At 48.3% G+C, this 19,785-nt stretch overlaps 1 protein-coding gene and 1 long non-coding RNA gene across 5 annotated transcripts in view; one reads left to right on the plus strand and one right to left on the minus strand.

Annotated features, from left to right (window-relative positions):
• Window positions 1-4,752: 4,752 nt before the first annotated feature.
• LRRC23 (leucine rich repeat containing 23) lies at window positions 4,753-19,684 on the plus strand. 4 transcript variants are annotated; one of them, XM_081894642.1, is made up of 8 exons: window positions 7,823-7,975; window positions 10,389-10,523; window positions 11,838-11,950; window positions 12,133-12,386; window positions 12,502-12,632; window positions 13,486-13,622; window positions 16,420-16,687; window positions 19,373-19,684. In XM_081894642.1, exons 2-8 carry the CDS (start codon window positions 10,398-10,400, stop codon window positions 19,412-19,414), a joined length of 1,071 nt encoding a protein of 356 aa, XP_081750768.1. In that variant the 5' UTR covers window positions 7,823-7,975; window positions 10,389-10,397; the 3' UTR covers window positions 19,415-19,684. The 4 variants fall into 4 exon arrangements, with proteins under 4 accessions (XP_081750771.1, XP_081750768.1, XP_081750769.1 ...); XM_081894643.1 differs by having other exon boundaries at window positions 7,825-7,979; XM_081894644.1 differs by having other exon boundaries at window positions 7,854-8,047.
• The window catches only part of LOC309360446, a 359,212-nt gene continuing 346,769 nt past the window's right edge, over window positions 7,343-19,785 (minus strand). Inside the window, exon 3 of the long non-coding RNA XR_014164157.1 lies at window positions 7,343-7,503. This is a non-coding gene — a long non-coding RNA (uncharacterized lncRNA). The remainder of the gene's footprint in view (window positions 7,504-19,785) is intronic.

The raw sequence follows: 19,785 nt of genomic DNA on the forward strand, positions 1-19,785 counted from the left end.
CCAAAAATTAAGGGGAAATGTGTGTGCATCCTATGGAGCGAATGCAGACTCCTTGGCTTCAGCGATAGCAACGCGAAACCTCCAAAGCCTGCGCTCCAGAGGCTTTGCGTTGCTTTCGCTGAAGCCAGGAGAGTCTGGTCTTTGAGGCTGGCGGTGTGGGAAAGCAGCGTTTCCCCCCACCGCCAGCCCCACAAGCTCGGGGGGCAGTGGGAAGGCGTGCAACGCCTTCCCGCTGCTCCCTGACCTGGTTTTGAGGCTGGTGGTGGGGGAAAGCAGGAATTCCCCGACCTCATAGAAAAGCCCGCAGGAGCTGTTCACCCTTTAAAGAGCGCGCTGCTCTTGGGGGCTTTTCCCCGAGGAGGGACAAGGGGCTGACTGGCCGCGTCAGTCCCTTCTCCCTCCTGATCGAATTCCCCCACCTCCCATAATAGCAGGGAGAAGGTCTGGGAGAAGTGCACAGGCTGCGTGCAGCCTGTTTGCTGCTCCCAGAGCTTGGGGGGGGGATCATAGTTTTTCCCTTGATTTCCCCCTCTGAAAACTAGGTGTGCCCTATAGAGCGAAAAATACGGTAGGTAACTGGTACTGGAGCCTGACAAACTGGTGCACTTTAGAGTTGTTGTGCTCTTTGCTATTGAGTGTGCACCTCTTCAGCAGAATTTCCTAAGCTGGTGGCCACCAGATAATTTTTACTACAAATCCCATCATCTCGGACCATTGGCTGAGGCTGATGGGAGCTGGAGTCCAGCAACCTTTGGAAAGTGCCAGATTGAAGAAAGCAGCCTTACAGAGACCCACGAGGCTCTGTCCTGCCTGCCAGAGTCCTCTCTCCACCTCCATAGCTCACCCTCCCCTGGTAAAGGAAAACCTGCTGGCCTCTGTCTCGAGAGACAATGGACAAGTGCCATTGGGGATGCAGTCAAATCCAGCAGAGAGTGATGGCACCTGCTGTAGCTGTGGAGACCGATATGGGAGAGACATGTTTTGTTGCAGGTGGGGCAGAAGGTCTGCAGATGCACCATGGCGTTCCTCCTCTCTGTGCTCCTCCCAGCAGTCATTCCTCCTGTGGTCACTGCTATGGATGCACAACTTGGCTGCCTGTCTGCAGGTATCTGAAAGAGATTCCCAGCCTTCATGTCACATTTGCAGACATCTTTGTAACGCATAGTTGGTCTGCAATCGTGCCTGGTACCTGAAGCCAGCTCCCTGTAAAGCACATCTTTGGGGATCCTGTCCTCTTCCATTCTGTGGACATGACCACAGAAGTGGTAACCCAAGTCGCTCTGAACATAGTCAGGGTGTGATTCTCCCCGCAGTGCAAAGTTAACCCATAAACCATGCCTCCCAGACTAGCAGTTTGTTTGCTATTTTGCTTTATATAAAAAAGGCAAATAATATAATGCCGTTGCTGCTGGATCTGTTAAAGCAACAGAGAATGCAGAGCAAAATTTGGTGCTGGAGGAAGTGCTTTGTCATTTTGGCCACCCAAAAATTGTTGATAGCCTGTCTTAGAGCTCCCTCATGTGGTCAATCCTGTTGTTGTTGTTGTTTTTTAGTCGTTTAGTCATGTCCGCCTCTTCGTGACCCCCTGGACCAGAGCACACCAGGCCCTCCTGTCTTCCAAGGCCTCCCGCAGTTTGGTCAAACTCATGCTGGTAGCTTCGAGAACACTGTCCAACCATCTTGTCCTCTGTCGTCCCCTTCTCCTTGTGCCCTCCATCTTTCCCAGCATCAGGGTCTTTTCCAGGGAGTCTTCTCTTCTCATGAGGTGGCCAAGTCTTGGAGCCTCAGCTACACAATCTGTCCTTCCAGTGAGCACTCAGGGCTGATTTCCTTCAGAATGGAGAGGTTTGATCTTCTTGCAGTCCATGGGACTCTCAGGAGTCTCCTCCGGTCAATTCTAGGGACATAAAATAATCTATGTCAATTTCACCAGCACTTTCTTTGCCACCTGTCATTATTTCAACATAGTGAATTAGAATTATTCATCCTGAAAGAAAATCAAGTCAGCTAACAAAGAAAGAATGAAATGGATAATAGCAGGCAACAGTAAATCAAAACATTTAAAACAAAGTTAACCCTGAACACAAAAGAAAAAAAGAAAACAATGCAAAGATTTATTCACATCTCATTATTTCAAATGCTCAAATAAATTATAAAACACGCATGTATACACTGTTGCAAATTATTGCAAGTAATTCATGAAAACGGGATCAACTTTGGGATGACAGAAGCACAACTCTGCTTGCACCAAGGTAAAAAACTGCAGGCATGTAAATCTCAGGAACATTACGGATAAATTATTAGTGCATAGCTCTCATAGCACGAATATTCATCCAAAATAATAATGGCTGGATGCATTCAGCCTGTTCCTCTATCTGCACCATTAAATCACAAATATAAGGCAAGGTCTAGTTCAAATAATTCAGAAGCTTTCCAGTGGTAGCACAGGGAAAACCTACTTAGCAATATTGTTGGGGATCACTACTACCCAGGCCAGCAGAGCCAATGTATCTCTCTTCATCCAGCCCACCAGTAATGTAATAAGATGGGGAATAGTTTAATTCAATCAATCCTGCCCTAGATATAGAGAGCCCTAAACAGTTGTGCCAGTGGGACCCAGTGCAACAAGTCCTGCCGGTGTAATGGGGCTTTCTCCCCTCTCCTCCCCCCTGTGCAAGACCCCATATTAGCTCTTGGAGGGAGGGTCAAAAGAGCCCCCGGAACAGCACAGAAGGGGAGGAGAAGGGACATCTTCCATCTGGCAAGCATAAGTGCTTGCACTGACCAGCATGGTTAGAATGACGCAACGTTGAATTCCTCCCAGAAAGCTAAAGCTATGCTTAAACAAAACAAAATAAAATATATTGACAGCCACAGATTGACAGATTACATTGCTACACAGATAAGGGACAGGAGGCCTTGGACTTAAGTCCAGCTAGCACCATGCTGGCAGCCAGCACACACACTCCGCTGAAGCTAGGGCAGAGTTCACAGAGGACGAGAGTCTGAGTTGAGTGTTTCCCAATGGGATATTTATTTATTGTATTGTACAGCAGCCACGGGGAGTTGGACACGACTAAACGACTAAACAACAACAATTGTTATTTTTAAAGAACAGTTTAACTGAACAAAAGGAAAAGAGAAAAGGTATACTATATCATTATAAAAGGTAAAGGTAAAGGTACCCCTGACCGTTTAGTCCAGTTGCGGACAACTCTGGGGTTGCGGCACTCATCTCACTCTATAGGTCGAGGGAGCTGGCGTTTGTCCACAGACAGCTTCTGGGTCATGTGGCCAGCATATCTAAGCCACTTCTGGCCATTTACCTTCCCGCCGGAGCGCTATCTATTGATCTACTTGCACTTTGACATGCTTTCGAACTGCTCGGTGGGCAGGAGCAGGGACTGAGCAATGGGAGCTCACCCCGTAGCAGGGATTCGAACTGCTGAGCTTCTGATGAGCAAGTCCTAGGCTCTGTGGTTTAACCCACAGCACCGCCCACGTCCCATTATAAAAGTTAGCAATTTCAATTCCATATATACTTATCTAATGTATACATAATGTATACTATATTTTGTATAAATGTATTCCAGATATCATTACACTTGTACAGTGGTACCTCAGGTTAAGTACTTAATTCGTTCCGGAGGTCTGTACTTAACCTGAAACTGTTTTTAACCTGAAGCACACCTTTAGCTAATGGGGCCTCCTGCTGCTGCCGCGCCGATGGAGCACGATTTCTGTTCTCACCCTGAAGCAAAGTTCTTAACCTGAAGCACTATTTCTGGGTTAGTGGAGTCTGTAACCTGAAGTGTATGTAACCTGAAGCATATGTAACCTGAGGTACCACTGTAAATGCAAAATCTACGTCTATAAGCAATCTGCTCATCAATTGCAAATGTAGTCATATCTTCAATCCATTGATTAAATGGAGCTGTACACTTCTCCTTCCAATGTATCAGTACTGGTGGAATCTAGACATATACAAAAAAAACCCCGCTGTGAAAATACTTTCTGAAAAAACGTTTTGAAAAATATATTGAATTTGCCATTACCGTGTAGTGTCACATTTGTAGAATGCACTTAAAACACAAAACATTATATTTGCAGCTGTACAGCTGAGTCCTCAGTCTTTTGGCCACAGTATCCCAATGGGATACAGATAGGTGGCCGTGTTGGTCTGCCATAGTCAAAACAAAAAAAATTCCTTCCAGTAGCACCTTAAAGACCAACTAAGTCAGTTCTTGGTATGAGCTTTCGTGTGCATGCACACTTCTTCAGATACACAGAGAATGTGTATCTGAAGAAGTGTGCATGCACACGAAAGCTCATACCAAGAACTGACTTAGTTGGTCTTTAAGGTGCTACTGGAAGGAATTTTTCCCAATGGGATAGTTAGAAACATGGAGTGATTTCCATCTTCTGTGCCCGTGAAAGGGAATGTGGCGCAGAACGAAAGTCCATACTAGCAAGAGGAGACAGAGAAGGACACCCTGAGATGAGAAAAGAGGACTCTTCCATTTGGTGGCAGAAGAGCCTGCCTCTGCTCTCGGTTAACCCCTGCTTTTCCTAAAATGTGCTTCCTACCACTACCAAGGATGGGATGAGATGCTGGTGGGATGCACGGATCTGGTTGAGATGAATGGGTATTTCTTTCACCGGTAGCCCACAGTCTAGGCTCGTGTTCCATGAGAATGAGGGGACTCTCTCTCTAGCCAGTGGCTGAAAAACCACATTTAGTCTGTTTCGTTGTACCAGCCCTTGAAAATGTCAGATGAGGAGCCAGATGATGAAGATGAGGTCGAAGATCAGAAGGATGATGCTGAAGAGAAAGGTGGAGACGAGGTGGAAGGGGAGGAGGAGAAGGAAGCGCCAGAGGAGGAGGAGGAAGAGGTAACAGATTGGTGGCTTTTTTGTTTTGTTTTTATGCTCAGAAATGCAGGACACAATTCAACCAAAGTTAGGCTCTCTCATGTCAGTGGAAGAGACAAAGGGTGAAATCCTGTATGTGAGTTCAGCTTTGCAGGTGGAGCAACTTGGGGAAATCGCCCAAATGAGGGGAAAGAATTTAAAACTTCTGAATGCAATTGGTGAGGGGGGGGACTGCAAAAGGAAGGAAGGGACACCCTCAATATTCTAACTCTACCAGCTTAAGGGGTAAATACCCAAATTGCATTTTAAGAGGCAATGCTGTCTGAAGGAGGCACACAGTATGCCAAAATTCTTCACACTCCGAAGTCTTTGTAAAAACAAGTCCGGTTTGAATGAACAATTACAGTATAGATGATAAGAACAACTATGAGTAGAAATATATACAGTAAGAACTAATAGCTCCACCGTAAGGTAGCTTCTGTTTTGCTCATGTACACCCCAAACTCAAATATTTGCTAATCCCTTCAATCTTCAAACTGAGCTACTAAAATTAGCAACAGTGACCTAGAAAAATGGATGTCTAAGAAACCCCGGTAGCTGTGAGAATGTCATGAGAAAGAGCTAGATAAATCTCAATACTTTGCGTGCGTTGTTAAATTTGTGGCAATGTCCCCTTTTTTATCAAGTATCTACCTTATAGGTGTTTCAGCTGTGACCATGGATGTCCATGGTGGAAAATGGCCGGTCGTATCCCAGCAAATCAGAGCCTTCCATTAATTATCTCCATACAGGCTGATTGAGTGAAAACTGCATCCTTGATTGATGTGGAGAAAGAGGGAGGACACTGCAAGCCAATGTACATTTTCACCTGCAGCCTGCAATTCTTGCTGCCATCCATCCTCATTCTTGCCACCTCACTGTTTCCTGCCTTTTATTTCCGTTCACCTCCACATTCCACCATCTTGCCTCCTTCCGCCATTTCTCTGCTGCCTCTGTTTGTATCCAAGCTGTACGTATCCAAGCAGTTGAAAACATGAGCAGGACTGCAATAACACTTGTAATGTAATGAGAACTCTGGACATAATGGAGTTATTTTTTAAAACACTTGGATTATTGAAAAAAGATGCAGTAGAAAAGGTTTAACGACAGAACCGATGGAGGGGATGGTGAGAAGTCCAGAGATTTGGATGAATTTTTTAACTGTCAATATGTTGTGGCGTGATTATAAATTTAAATATGTAAAACCAAATAAAAAATATTTTTTAAAAAATGAAAAGGGGAAGAAATTCCAGTATAAAATAGTTTGTTCTCCACCTGTGTAGAGCCTCTGGAGAGCTTTGAGCGGGTGGGTTCTGGTGATGTTCTGTGGTTCCCTCTTATCGCCACACCTCCTGCTTCCATTTCGCTTCCACCAGCTGACAAGAAAGGATACAGGTCCCTGGCTTGTTTTGGTTTTTAAAACAGCTGTTTTGTGTAGAAGAGATCTTGCACAAAACTGCTATACTGTATTACGATTCAAAACAAAATTGTCCTTACAGGTACAGGAAGTGGGGAAAGAAACAGGGAGGAAAAGAAGCCTATTGGCAGCAGGTCACTTACAAAGTGTGGTTCCTAGAAGATGCAGGAGTCATCTTAGGGAATGCACACAGCTTTGCAAGAGGAAAAGCCCTTTCATTTTTCAGCAGCAAAGTCTTCTAGCAGGTTTTTGGTTTTCTTTTTAAATGTATTGCAGCTTAAGGTTTCATGCCCACTTCATAAAATGAATGCAGGATTATCCTGCAGTAAATATGCATGTGGTTGTGTGTGCGTGGGCCAGGGAGGAAAAAGTTCCCCTTGAGGTTGGAAGAGAATGAAAGGAAACACAGAAAACTCAGATTGGGACAATATTGCTGCAGCTGGAAAGGTATGCACAATAAACGCAACAGCTGTTAATCTCCTTTGCATCTGGGGGGCACATTTGCACACATACACACCCACCCACCCATTATCACTCAGAGGTCCCTAAGTCACCACCGCCTGTTGCTTTAACGCAGCCTAGAGGTGAGGTTATAAATATTGACATCCTAGGCATCAGTGAACTAAAATGGACGGGAATGAGCGAATTCAGTTCGGATCACCATCATATCTACTACTGTGGGCAAGAATCCCGTAAAAGAAATGGAGTGACCCTCATAGTCAACAAAAGAGTGGCGACAGCTGTACTGGGAAGCAATCTCAAAAATGATAGAATGATCTCGATACAAATCCAAGGCAAACCTTTTAACATCACAGTAATCCAATTAAAATTAAATTAAAAGACGCCTGCTTCTTGGGAGAAAAGCAATGACAAACCTAGACAGCGTCTTAAGAAGCAGAGACATCACCTTGTCAACAAAGGTCCGTATAGTTAAAGCTATGGTTTTCCCAGTAGTGATGTATGGATGTGAGAGCTGGACCATCAAGAAGGCTGATCGCCAAAGAATTTATGCTTTTGAATTCTGGTGCTGGAGGAGACTCTTGAGAGTCCCATGGACTGCAAGAAGATCAAACCGATCCATTCTGAAGGAAATCAGCCCTGAGTGCTCACTGGAAGGACAGATCCTGAAGCTGAGGCTCCAAGACTTTGGCCACCTCATGAGAAGAGAAGACTCCCTGGAAAAGACCCTGATGCTGGGAAAGATGGAGGGCACAAGGAGAAGGGGACGACAGAGGACAAGATGGTTGGATAGTGATCTTGAAGCTACAACATGAGTTTGACCAGACTGCGGGAGGCAGTAGAAGACAGGAGGGCCTGGCATGCTCTGGTCCAGGGGGTCATGAAGAGTCGGACACGACTTAACGACTAAACAACAACAAGAGGTGAGGTTCCCCCTCCCTCCCCCGCGCCTCTTCATGCAAATCATGCCGCTCCCTCAGCCAATCAGCGCCCGCGCCTGCCTCGTTCCAGCCCCGATCCATCCGCACTGGGCGACAACCACCACGCGTCAAACAGGTCGCGGTTGCCCGGGGAGCGGAGGCTTCTGGCAACGGCGTCCCGGGCCCGTGGCAACGGAAACACCTCGCCTGCCGCCGCCGCCTCGCCTCGGCCAAAACTCCCGCAGAGGCAGCAGCTCGGAGCTTGAGCGTGGGTAGCTGTCGTTGCTCTTCTTTCTTTCTTCCCCATCCTGGGTCCTCCCCACGCAAAGGGAGAAGGAGGGTTAGCAGGGAAGGGTCTTTGCATGGATGGGGAGAGTTCCCTTGGGCTGAGGGGTCTGTGGCTTGGCTGGTTTGGGGATCGCAGGCTCCGAGGGTCGTCATTTGCTCAGGAGGGCAATAGCGAGGGGGAGAAGTTGAGCAGGCGCCGCTTCTCTCAGCACTGTGACAAGTCACATCTTTGAAATTTCTCCCCCTTTTAAGGGGGAGCAGGTGGCGGAAGGATAACAACAAGGAGATTTAAAGAAGGAACTATTGGAAACTCAAGGCAGTAGAAACATAAGATGATTAGAGCCCCACTGAACTTGAAGCATGGGAAGCCCCAACAAAAATTTATAATTTGGCAGAATATTTGGACTATATGATAGGTATTTGTATAATTTGGAGTACTTGATGTGATTTGATTGGATTGTTAAAATGGAAAATTTAATTAAAATATTTAATAAATAAAAAAAAAGGGTGAGCAGGTGGCTGAGCTCCTCAGCCCACCAACCCTTTGCCTTAGCGCTGTTTAAAACATGACAGGATCGCATTGTTGTGCTTGGTCGTTGCTGCTTTTTGCCCTGCATTTTAGACTTTTGCTCCTGGCTCCAGAACCGGGGGGGGGGGATACGGGTTCCATCATTTTTGTAATCCTTGTTGCCCTCTGATATATAGATTGCCACATATATATATATTTAGTTTTCCCCAAAATTGTTGGGCAACCTTACTCTGATAGATACATATCTGAGGTGTCTTGTCATTGTGACCAAGCCATTTAGGGGATTCATGCCAGATGGCATTAGTTAGACAGCAAGGGTAAAAAAAACCTCAGGGGGCCAGAACCTAAATCAAGGACCAATTGAAATACAACAGGGGTTACCTGTGTGGTACCCAGGGGTGTATGGGGTATTAGGGGTGGGGTAGTACCTCTGCTGGGATGCGGGTGGCGCTGTGGGTTAAACCACAGAGCCTAGGACTTGCCAATCAGAAGGTCGGCGGTTCAAATCCCCACGATGGGGTGAGCTCCGGTTGCTCGGCCCCTGCTCCTGCCCACCCAGCAGTTCGAAAGCACGTCAAAGTGCAAGTAGATAAAAAGGTACCACTCCAGCAGGAAGGTAAATGGCGTTTCCGTGCGCTGCTTTGGTTTGCCAGAAGCGGCTTAGTCATGCTGGTCACATGACCTGGAAGCTGTACGCTGGCTCCCTCGGCCAATAAAGTGAGATGAGCGCTGCAACCCCAGAGTTGGTCATGACTGGACCTAATGGTCAGGGGTCCCTTTACCTTTACCTTTAGTACCTCTGCTGGGGGACATGATGCACTCCTTCTGGGGTAGTTTGTCCACCTTTGCTCCCCACCCTGCAGTCAGCTCTCATCTGTGGCTGCTAGACACTGTCAGCATGCAATATTGGTCACACCCTGGGAATGGCTTTGACGGGTCAGCTAAACGAGGTGAGGGTAGCTGATGGGTCTCAAACCCTCAGCGAGTTGGGGACGTCCCCTGCATGTGATGACAGGACCCGGTGAACTGAGTGGACGAGACCAAGAATGGGTTAAAAGGTCAAGAAGGTGGTTTCTGTATGTACTGCAGAGGAAAGTGAGGGGCAGATGGGGCTCGTCCACCAGGGATGGTAGCCCATCTAGGAGAAGGGAAACTCTGGTCCTACAACTCCACTGCCTTGTGGTACATCTTCAGGAGAAAAGGGGGAAAGGCTAAGGAGTAAACCCTACACAAATATGGAGTCCCTAAGACAGTTGGACGGCACCTTGTATGGCTCCTTCCGGCAACTCCTGGAGCCAAGCTGGTGGCAGACGTATTGCTCCGCTTTCTTTTGGAGCCCATCAGCGATGTCGAGAAGGGGGTCTTGAAGTCGGGGCAGCCCAGGACCTCCATCCCCACTGCTCAGGCTTGTGCCCCAAGGAGGTCACTTTAGCTTGACTTCCCCCCCAGAGGCTCACTCCACTGTCTCTTAAGACAGATGGATGCCGGCAACAGACTCATGGATAAACATGTGCCTGCTAAGGCCTCACCTATGCTGCTGAAATTAGACTTGAAACACACTTTCTGCCATAGCTGATAGAATTGGTTGCAGTGTGTGCTTGGCTGTGGTGCCCACAAGTGGTTTGCAAATAGGACCACAGGCCCCAAAACATTGACAACCCCTGCTTTTCCTAAAATGTGCTTCCTACCATTACCAAGGATGGGATGAGATGCTGGTGGGATGCATGGATCTGGGTTGAGATGAATGGGTATTTCTTTCACCGGTAGCCCACAGTCTAGGCTCGTGTTCCGTGGGAATGAGGGGACTCTCTCTCTCTCTAGCCAGTGGCTGAAAAACCACATTTAGTCTGTTTCGTTGTACCAGCCCTTGAAAATGTCAGATGAGGAGCCAGATGATGAAGATGAGGTCGAAGATCAGAAGGATGATGCTGAAGAGAAAGGTGGAGACGAGGGGGAAGGGGAGGAGGAGAAGGAAGCGCCAGAGGAGGAGGAGGAAGAGGTAACGGATTGGTGGCTTTTTGTTTTGTTTTTATGCTCAGAAATGCAGGACACAATTCAACCAAAGTTAGGCTCTTTCATGTCAGTGGATGAAGGGTGAAATCCTGTACATGAGTTCTGATGGCTGAGGAGTGATAGGATTTGACGGAAGCCTCGCTTGGTCCATGGGTGTTAAAATAAGGTATCACCAGCAGAACAGGATGGAGTCCTGGGTGGTATCTGAGTGGCAGGCAAGAGCAGCACATTTACCCCCATCCATGGCACAGCATTCCACCAGCCCTAGATTTGGCAGAATAAATTTCTTCCCTGTTGACTTCCGTGGTGGAGAAAGGCAAATACTCCAAGATGGGTCGGTTTCTTGTCTGCTGCCTTGGCCGGAAGATTCAAGGACAATCAAAGAAACATTTCAGCATAGTGTAGCATAGTATAGCATCAAAATAGCATTTTTTTTAATTTGCAGAATGTGAATATATATCTTTTCAAAATGAGAGCAAGAGCAAATGCTGATGAGGAGATGGGAGTCTGTTTGCCTCAAATTAGGCCTTGTATAAATGAGATTATTCACCAAAAGCAAGCACACACCTCTCATTGAGTTTGTATACATACTTAAAGTATATACGCAAGAGGCTCGTTGGTTATTATATTTTGGGAATGGTTCATGTTCTTATGTAACGTAGCTGCATTGTTTCATACTTTCTGGGCGCCCCATGATAAAGGATCATGGACCCTGATTTTATCTAAGACTGCCAGACTGCAACTCAGATTGCAGCTGCCATTTGCCGTATTTTTTGCTCTATTAGACTCACTTTTCCCCTCCTAAAATGTAAGGGGAAATGTGTGTGCGTCTTATGGAGCGAATTCAGGCTGCACAGCTATCCCAGAAGCCAGAACAGCAAGAGGGATGCTGCTTTCACTGCGCAGCGATCCCTCTTGCTATTCTGGCTTCTGAGATTCAGAATATGTTTTTCTCCTCCCAAAACTAGGTGCATCTTGCGGTCTGGTGCGTCTTATAGAGCGAAAATATGGTTTTTTTGCCACTAAACTGGGGGGAGCATCAATGTCTTTGATCACCTCTGACCCCATTCCAGTCTTTTGGTGTGGCCCCCTAACCTGCCTTCTGTAGTGTGTTCCAGGTGTAACACAGATGAGAAAGCACAGTGTGTGTAAAATCAGTGGGGCTGAGGGATAAGTCGCCATTGCCTGATCTCCTGATTCAGAGGCAAATTTAAAGATTCAGCAGAAACCTTTGCCGCTTGACAACTTTAATTTTATCTGATGTATTTTTTCTTCTTGCTGTGCTTTCCCTCCCCCGCAGCACCAAGTCTCAAACCCTCTCACGGAGGATCACATGAAGGAAGGCCTTTCGATGTTATGTAAAACCGGCAATGGCTTGGCTCATGCATTTGTGAAATTAGAGGCCAAAGAAAAGTGAGTGCACAGGCATGACTAACCTGCCCCCCATTTCTCCTCCCTTCCAATGGGTGCAGCTGCCCAGAAACAGGATAATTTCCTTGTCCAAGCTTCCTGGAAAAATTGAGCAGTTTGGGACAAGCACCCTGGAAAGCTAGCACTGGTAAATAACATTGCTTTCTGCCTTCATCCTCTGGTAGGGAACTGACAGACATCAACCTCATCCAAAGCTTCATCCACTTACGTTATGTAGACCTGTCCGAAAACCTGCTCAAAGACCTGTCCCCACTGTCAGGACTCACGCATCTGCTGTGGCTGAAGGTGGATGGCAATCGGCTAACTAGCGCCGGCCTGGATGAGCTGATCTACCTGCAGCATGCCAGCTTTGCCAGCAATCACATCAAGGACAGCAATGGCATTGGGCACCCGCGGCTGGTCAGCCTCAACCTGAAAAGTAGGTGTGCAACACTCAAGAGAGTCCCTCTATCCCTAGATGACAAAACTCATACTCTGTAATCCCCTGGGGGAAGGACTCCCTTTCATCACAGTCTAATTCTTCTATCACCCAGGTAATGAGATCGAGACAATAACAGGACTGGACCCAGAAAAGCTGTCAAATCTGCAGACAATTGAATTGCGGGGAAACGGCCTAAAGTCCACAGCTGGATTCTGCCTGCCCAAGCTCAAAACTCTGTACCTGGTAAGAGAACTTTACTGATGACGGCTTCGTTAACTACAAACCCCAAATGCCTGAGCAAACACATGTGTTTTCAGTGTCACCAACTCTCAGGGGCTACTCAGGCTTCATGTGGCCTGTTAATTGTATGCATGCAGTTAATGTCATGCGTGACTATGCTGTGTTTCATGCTGCAACAAAGTTTTGAAGTATAGATATGCCCTCATATCTATTGGATTTCAACAGGTTACTAGTTATAAGGTCCGCTTACCTTGCTGGGTATATGGATGTACTCTGGATCAATACTATGTCTGAGGACGTGGGTTATGTTGTAGTCTAAACCAGGCACAGGCAAACTCGGGCCTCCAGATGTTTTGGGACTACAACTCCCATCATCCCTAGCAAAAAGGACCAGTGGCCAGGGATGATGGGAATTGTAGTCTCAAAACATCTGGAGGGCCAAGTTTGCCTATGTCTGGAAACCACTGAGCCTCTTGGGCTTGCCGATCAGAAGGTCGGCAGTTCGAATCCCCGTGACAGGGTGAGCTCCCATTTCTCTGTCCCAGCTCCTGCCAACATAGCAGCTCAAAAGCACACCAGCGCAAGTAGATGAATAGGTACCATTGCGGCAGGAAGGTAAACGGCGCTTCCATGCACTCTGGTTTCCATTACAGTGTTCCGTTGTGCCAGAAGCGGTTTAGTCATGCTGGTCATATAACCCGGAAAGCTGTCTGTGGACAAACGCCAGCTCCCTCGGCCTGAAAGCGAGATGAGCGCCACAACCCCATAGTCGCCTTTGACTGGACCTAACTGTCCAGGGGTCCTTTACCTTTTACTATGACGTCTTTCTCTTACATTGCAACATCTTTCCCCCTAGGCCCAGAATGCCATTACCGTAATAGAGGGCCTGGAGGACCTGGGGCAGCTCACAACTCTGCATCTGCGCGACAATCAGATTGAAACCCTGGATGGCTTTTCAGCAAGCTTGAAGTCTCTCCAGTATCTCAACCTACGGTGAGTTGTTTCCCGTAGTACAGAATTTCCACCAGGGCCTCTTAGGGGGAACTGGCACAGGAGGCAGGGAGTGGTATCTGAGCCAAGTCTACGTTTGAGACTGGTTCTTAGCTCCTTGAAGTATTTGTTGTAAATCAGGGGTGGTTAACCTGTGGCCCTGAAGGGACGCGGGTGGCACTGTGGGTTAAACCACAGATCCTTGGATTGGTTCAAATCCCCACAACGGGGTGAGCTCCCGTTGCTCGGTCCCTGCTCCTGCCAAACTAGCAGTTCGAAAGCATGTCAAAGTGCAAGTAGATAAATAGGTACAAATCCAGCGGGAAGGTAAATGGCGTTTCCGTGCGCTGCTCTGGTTCGCCAGAAGTGGCTTAGCCCTGCTGGCCCCATAACCCGGAAGCTGTACGCCGGCTCCCTCGGCCAATAAAGTGAGATGAGCGCCGCAACCCCAGAGTCGGCCATGACTGGACCTAATGGTCAGGGGTCCCTTTACCTTTACCTAACCTGTGGCCCACCAGATATCGAACTGTAACTGCCATCATCTCTGACTATTGGCCGTGCCAATGAGATTGATGGGAATTGGAGCCAAACAGCTTCTGGGAAGGGTCACCCCTGCTGTACAGCGTTGTTACTGAGATGTTGAACCATATTTGGCCACCAAATCTGAGCAGGAGTGGTTGGAATGAGAAAAAAAAGAAATCTGTGAAAGTAGATAGCTGTAGCTAGCTATCTTGAGCACGAGCAGTCTATCTGAGCAGTGAGAACTTGGAATTTCAGCATCCGCATCCTTAAAGCATAGGTAGGAAACTGGATCTGGCTGGTGGGCCACTGATTGGTGCTTTGAAGTCCCAACAACCTCAGGACTTTGAAGTAGGGCTTGTGCAGAGCATTGTGTGGTGCTTTGAACCGGCGCTAATCAGCTGATTGGAAGCACTTCAAAGTGCTGAGCAGTGCTTTTTGCAAACCCCTGGATCAGCTGACTGCTGACTACCTGCCTTGCTCCCACTGCCAATCAGCTGACTGACAATGACAAGAAGCCTGCACTTTAAGGCTCTCAGCTGTGCACTGGCAGCATCAGTGCACAAGGACAAATAATGTCAAATGTGGAGGAAATTGCCTCATGAGCCAAATTCAGCCCCTAGGCTGGGCAATATCATTATCATATTTATATTTATACCCCTGCCACTCTGGGCAGCTTCCAACACATGTAAAAACATGATAAGACATGAAACATAAAAAACTTCAGTCGTCTTCTAAAAGTTGTGTAGTTCTTTTTCTCTGATGGGAGGGTGTTCCACAGGGAGGGTGCCACTACCGAGAAGGCCCTCTGCCTGGTTTCCTGTAACCTCCCTTCTTGCAGTGAGCAGGGACGGGGAGTATCTAAATAGTGCCCAGGTCAGGTACGCAGGGTGTGCCCTCGAAGGGGCAGGGCACAGAAGGAAGCCCACTGTGGCCCCGGCACATGGGCACACTTATTTGGCCCAGTTCTCCTCTTTCCACCAGAGCTGCCAGCTGGCTGTGAGGAAACAGAAGTTTGGGAAGGGTTAGCTGTGGCTGGGCGTGTCAGACAGAGGCAGGACACACAGAAGGTGATCTTCAACCTCTGTGCTCACCAGCCCCCGCCGTCGGCAGGGCGCAAGGGGGGGTCTCTCAGGGGCGTCGGCGCATGGCTCGTGCCTCCCAGGTTGTGTGTCTGGGACATGGCTCCTATGCCCCCCCATGCTATATCAATGGCAGTGAGGGAACTGCCAGAAGGCTCTCAGAGCTGGACCTCAGTGTCCAGGCTGAACGATGGGGGTGGAGATGCTCCTTCAGGTATAGGGGGCTGGGGCCATTTAGGGCTTTAAATTTCAACACAAACACTTTGAATTGCACTTGGAGATGTAGTGGAAGCCAGTATAGATATTTTAGGAGCAGTGTTATATGTTCCCAGTGGCCATATAGTGGCCTAGCCATGCTTCAAAGGCTCCTGCCATTCTCGGCTCACTCTGGTGCCATTCCTAGAGTCTGGATGTATAGCACAAGGGACACGGGTGGCACTGTGGTCTAAAGCACAGAGCCTAGGGCTTGCTGATCAGAAGGTTGGTGGTTCAAATCCCCACGACAGGGTGAGCTCCCATTGCTCATTCCCTGCTCCTGCCCACCTAGGAGTTCGAAAGCATGTCAAGTGCAAGTACCGTATTTTTTGCTCTACAAGACTCACTTTTTCCCTCCTAAAAAGTAAGGGGAAATGTGTGTGCGTCTTATGGAGCGAATGCAGGCTGCACAGCTATCCCAGAAGCCAGAACAGCAAGAGGGATTGCTGCTTTCACTGCGCAGCGATCCCTCTCGCTGTTCTGGCTTCTGAGATTCAGATTTTTTTTCTCTTGTTTTCCTCCTCCAAAAACTAGGTGCGTCTTGTGGTCTGGTGCGTCTTATAGAGCGAAAAATATGGTAGATAAATAGGTACCGCTCCGGCGGGAAGGTAAACGGCATTTCCATGCGCTGCTCTGGTTCACCAGAAGCGGCTTAGTCATGCTGGCCACATGACCCAGAAACTGTACACCAGCTCCCTCGGCCAATAAAGCGAGATGAGCGCCACAACCCCAAAGTTGTTTGCGACTGGACCTAACGGACAGGGGTCCCTTTACCTATGTACAGCACAGGAAGACGGCCTTGTGCATAGAAGGTACTTAACTATGGCACTGGCTGTTAAGGGAAAACTCTGGCATCAGAGAGCCAAACTGGCACACAGAGGGAACATTTTCAACAGGAGGACCTGGAAGTTCCCACACCTGCTAACTTCTTTGTTCTCCTGCAGGGGGAATGGGATTGTGCAGCTCCAGGAAGTGTCGAAGCTGCTGGTGCTGCCCATGCTACGAGCCCTGGTCTTGCTAGACAACCCTTGCGCGGAGGAGGGGGACTACCGGGTGGAAGTGCTGGTGATGCTTCCACGCCTTGAGCGCCTCGATAAGGATTTCTTCGAGGAGGACGAACGGACGGATGCCGAGGAGCTACGGCAGAGGCGCCGGGAAGAAGAGCTGGAGCTAGAGAGAGAGAAGGAGAGAGAGAAGGAGCTGGAGCTGGAAGTGAGACACAAAGGGGGACGGCAGGAGGGGCAGCCAAGGCTCAAATTGTCAGGAGCCACAGAGAACCATACGCTCCTCCCTTCTGTCACACAACCTCTTTCCCTGCCGTTTTTTAAAGTGTAAAATTTGGCTATAATGGAGGAGGGGATAGAAAGGAGTGTGTGGATTTAACCCGAGTCATACCTTGGGTTGAATGCGCTTCAGGTTGAGCGCGTTCAAGTTGTGCTCTGAAGCAACCCAGAAGTAACAGAGCATGTTACTTCCGGGTTTTGCCGCTTGCGCATGCGCAGATGCTCCAAATGACGTCACGCGTATGCGCAGAAGAGGCGAAAAGTGACATGTGCGCAGACGTGCCGTCGCTACTTACGTTTGCTTCTGGATGCGAATGGGGCTCCGGAACGGATCCTGTTCGTATCCAGAGGTACCACTGTATTTGTTTCTCCCCATAATTTGAGCACGGGGGCAGGGGTGGTACAAATAGTGTGGATCCCCAGTTAAGACAAGAAAAGCCTGAAATCAGGAATCTGGTCACTTTCAGCCTTAGATCACTCCCCGCATTGTTGCTCTCTCTGGGCGGGATCCAATCGCATGCATGCTAGTTGCTCTGTTAAAAGCTGACCTGGAGGTCTTGCTCAACAACAATGTTATTGTTGGGGAAAGGGGTTGAAAATGAAACAAGAAGTCTTAATGCCATTTTTCAAATCTATGGCGCGGCCACCGTTAGAATACTGCACACAGCTGTGGTCCTCGCATCTCCAGATGGATATCTCAGAGTTGGGAAAGGTGCACAAAACGGCAGCCGTTGACACCCACACCCATTCAAAGTGCTCGGTGCAAACCACAAGTCATAGCCTTTCTGCCCTGGTTGTTGAGCTCCCAGAGACATCTGGCTGGTCACTGTTGGAAACAGAGTGCCATAGGCTGACCGTCTGGACAAATTATCTTGAGATGTTTCAGGTGGCAAGTGAACATTATTAGGAGGATGAAAGCATAACATGGAAAGTAAAGATGCTGTGAGTATGTGTTTAGCTTCTCATAGGCCTGGGTGTCCACCACTAGCATGCTAACCTCGTCCAGCAGCTGTTCTTAACTCTTCATGTGTCAGGACTCCGAGCGAATGAGTGAATGAATGAAGCAATTTTTTCGCATCAGCCTTTCTCAACCGGGGGGGCACCCCCCAAAGACACATGAAGATCTCAGTGGGGGGGGCGTGAGTGTTTCCCAGAAATATGTGCAATATAAGTAACACATTCAAACTCATGAAAGCTCAATCCATTTGAAAATTCAAATGAAATAATTAGGGAAGCCAGGTTCGAAGGAGGGTGTGGGGTTTTCATGGGCAGGCAGTTATGTTTTGTTTTTTAAAAAAGAAACACTGCTTTCAATAATCCCACACCATGTGACCAGGGTGCCTGTCACAGACAAGATAACAGGCTGCCTGCCAGAACAGGACACTGAACCAGCACAGACTGGGAGCAACAGTATCTGTTGGCGGGCATGGGTGGGGAAGACTTTTGAAGCAGGAACTCAAAAAGCCGATTTCCTTCTTTCTAAGGAATGCTTCCAGATGGGTGCTTTATGGCAGGACTGGTGCTCCTCATGCATTCAAGTGCTTGCAGCATCGGCACAACATAATTGGTGTTGAAATACCAGGCCATTTCCCCCCTCCCCCAATTTAATCTGGATCTGTCCTTTCTGGATAAAATCCCATAAATTAAAAATAACTCCTGCCAGTGGTCCATTTGCAACCCCTGTGCTGTGCTGTAGCTATGGGGGAGGGAGGGGGCAGCCAGGTTTTTCACCCCAGGTGAAACCCCCAGAAGGGCGCCATTGAGGCTCCCAGCCCATGTGTGTGTGTGTGTGTGTGTGTGTAGGCAAATGCATGTGTGTGGGGGGTGTGTGTCTTTGACCTGGGTGAAATAAAGCCTAGTTTCGCCCCTACTCTTTGCAGCTCCCGCCTGGAAGCAAACTGTAAATGTCAGCATGCTGTGCTTTTAGTTCTGTGATCCTATGGCTAATCCGAAAATGAATAAAGCCATACCTGCAGAAGAGAATATATATATATATACAAAATTGATCACCACCATTTATTAGTTATAAAGCTTCTAATATGTCCTAGATGCTATAAAAACAGACAGACAGACAAGCACAAGGCTAGCTCAGTTGGTAGAGCATAAGACTCTTAATGCCAGGAATATGGGTTTGAGTCCCACACTGGGCGAAAGATTTCTGCATTGCAGGGGCTGGTTTTGATACCCTCGTGGGCCTTTCCAACTCTACAATTCTGTGAGTAGCTGACCGCTAATAAAAGAGATGGAAGCAGAAGGCAGTTGGAGGGAAAGGAGAAATTTTGCGCTAAGGTTGTTAGACTTGATGCTCTAGTAGTGCGTAATCATTCAGTGGGAAGTTTTACAGGAGCCGCATCAGAATTGCTGGCCGCTGCGCATTCCCATCCATTTCGACAGAGTCGGCACAGAAGACCCTCTCTGTGGATTATGTCCTTCTTCTGATCTTTGTATCTGGGCTCTCAAGAAGCGGGTGGGACCAGCCCTCTCCTTGTGCGTCTCGCGGGTGTCGTGTATGCCAAATCAGGCCGCCTGCCACCTGAAAGACCCTCCATGCGGAAATAACCCAATTTCCCTCTCTTCTTCCTATCCACTCCGCCCCCTCCCCTTTTTCTTCCAGGAAACGGATGACCTCGCTCAAGAGGATGATGCGCCAGAATGACACGAGAGTGCCAGTCCCCAGACAGGGCGTTTGCCCAGAGCCGCTTTTCCGGAGCTCAAGCTGCCAGCCGGTTCGCGGAGTGGAGCAGGAGCAAAGCCTTGCAAAGCCTCCTTCCTTCCTGCGCTGCGCAGCGCCGACCCAAGGAGCGCTGCTTCCCTGGCGCGTAGTACCCGAAAGGTGCCGAGAGACAGAGGAGTGTCTCTGCGCTTTGAATGGGATGAGATGTGATGCATGTGACTGTGGATTAAAAAAAGGAGGGCAGGAAAAGAAGTCTGATGGAGCCGGGCTGAGTGTGTTGTTTTTGGCATCCCATCCCTGCAGCACCGCCGCCCCTCCCTCCCTCAATCCTCGCCCCCCCCCTTCTCTCCATC

Source organism: Podarcis melisellensis (genome assembly GCF_964234715.1).
Source record: "Podarcis melisellensis genome assembly, chromosome: 17".
NCBI lineage: Eukaryota > Metazoa > Chordata > Lepidosauria > Squamata > Lacertidae > Podarcis > Podarcis melisellensis.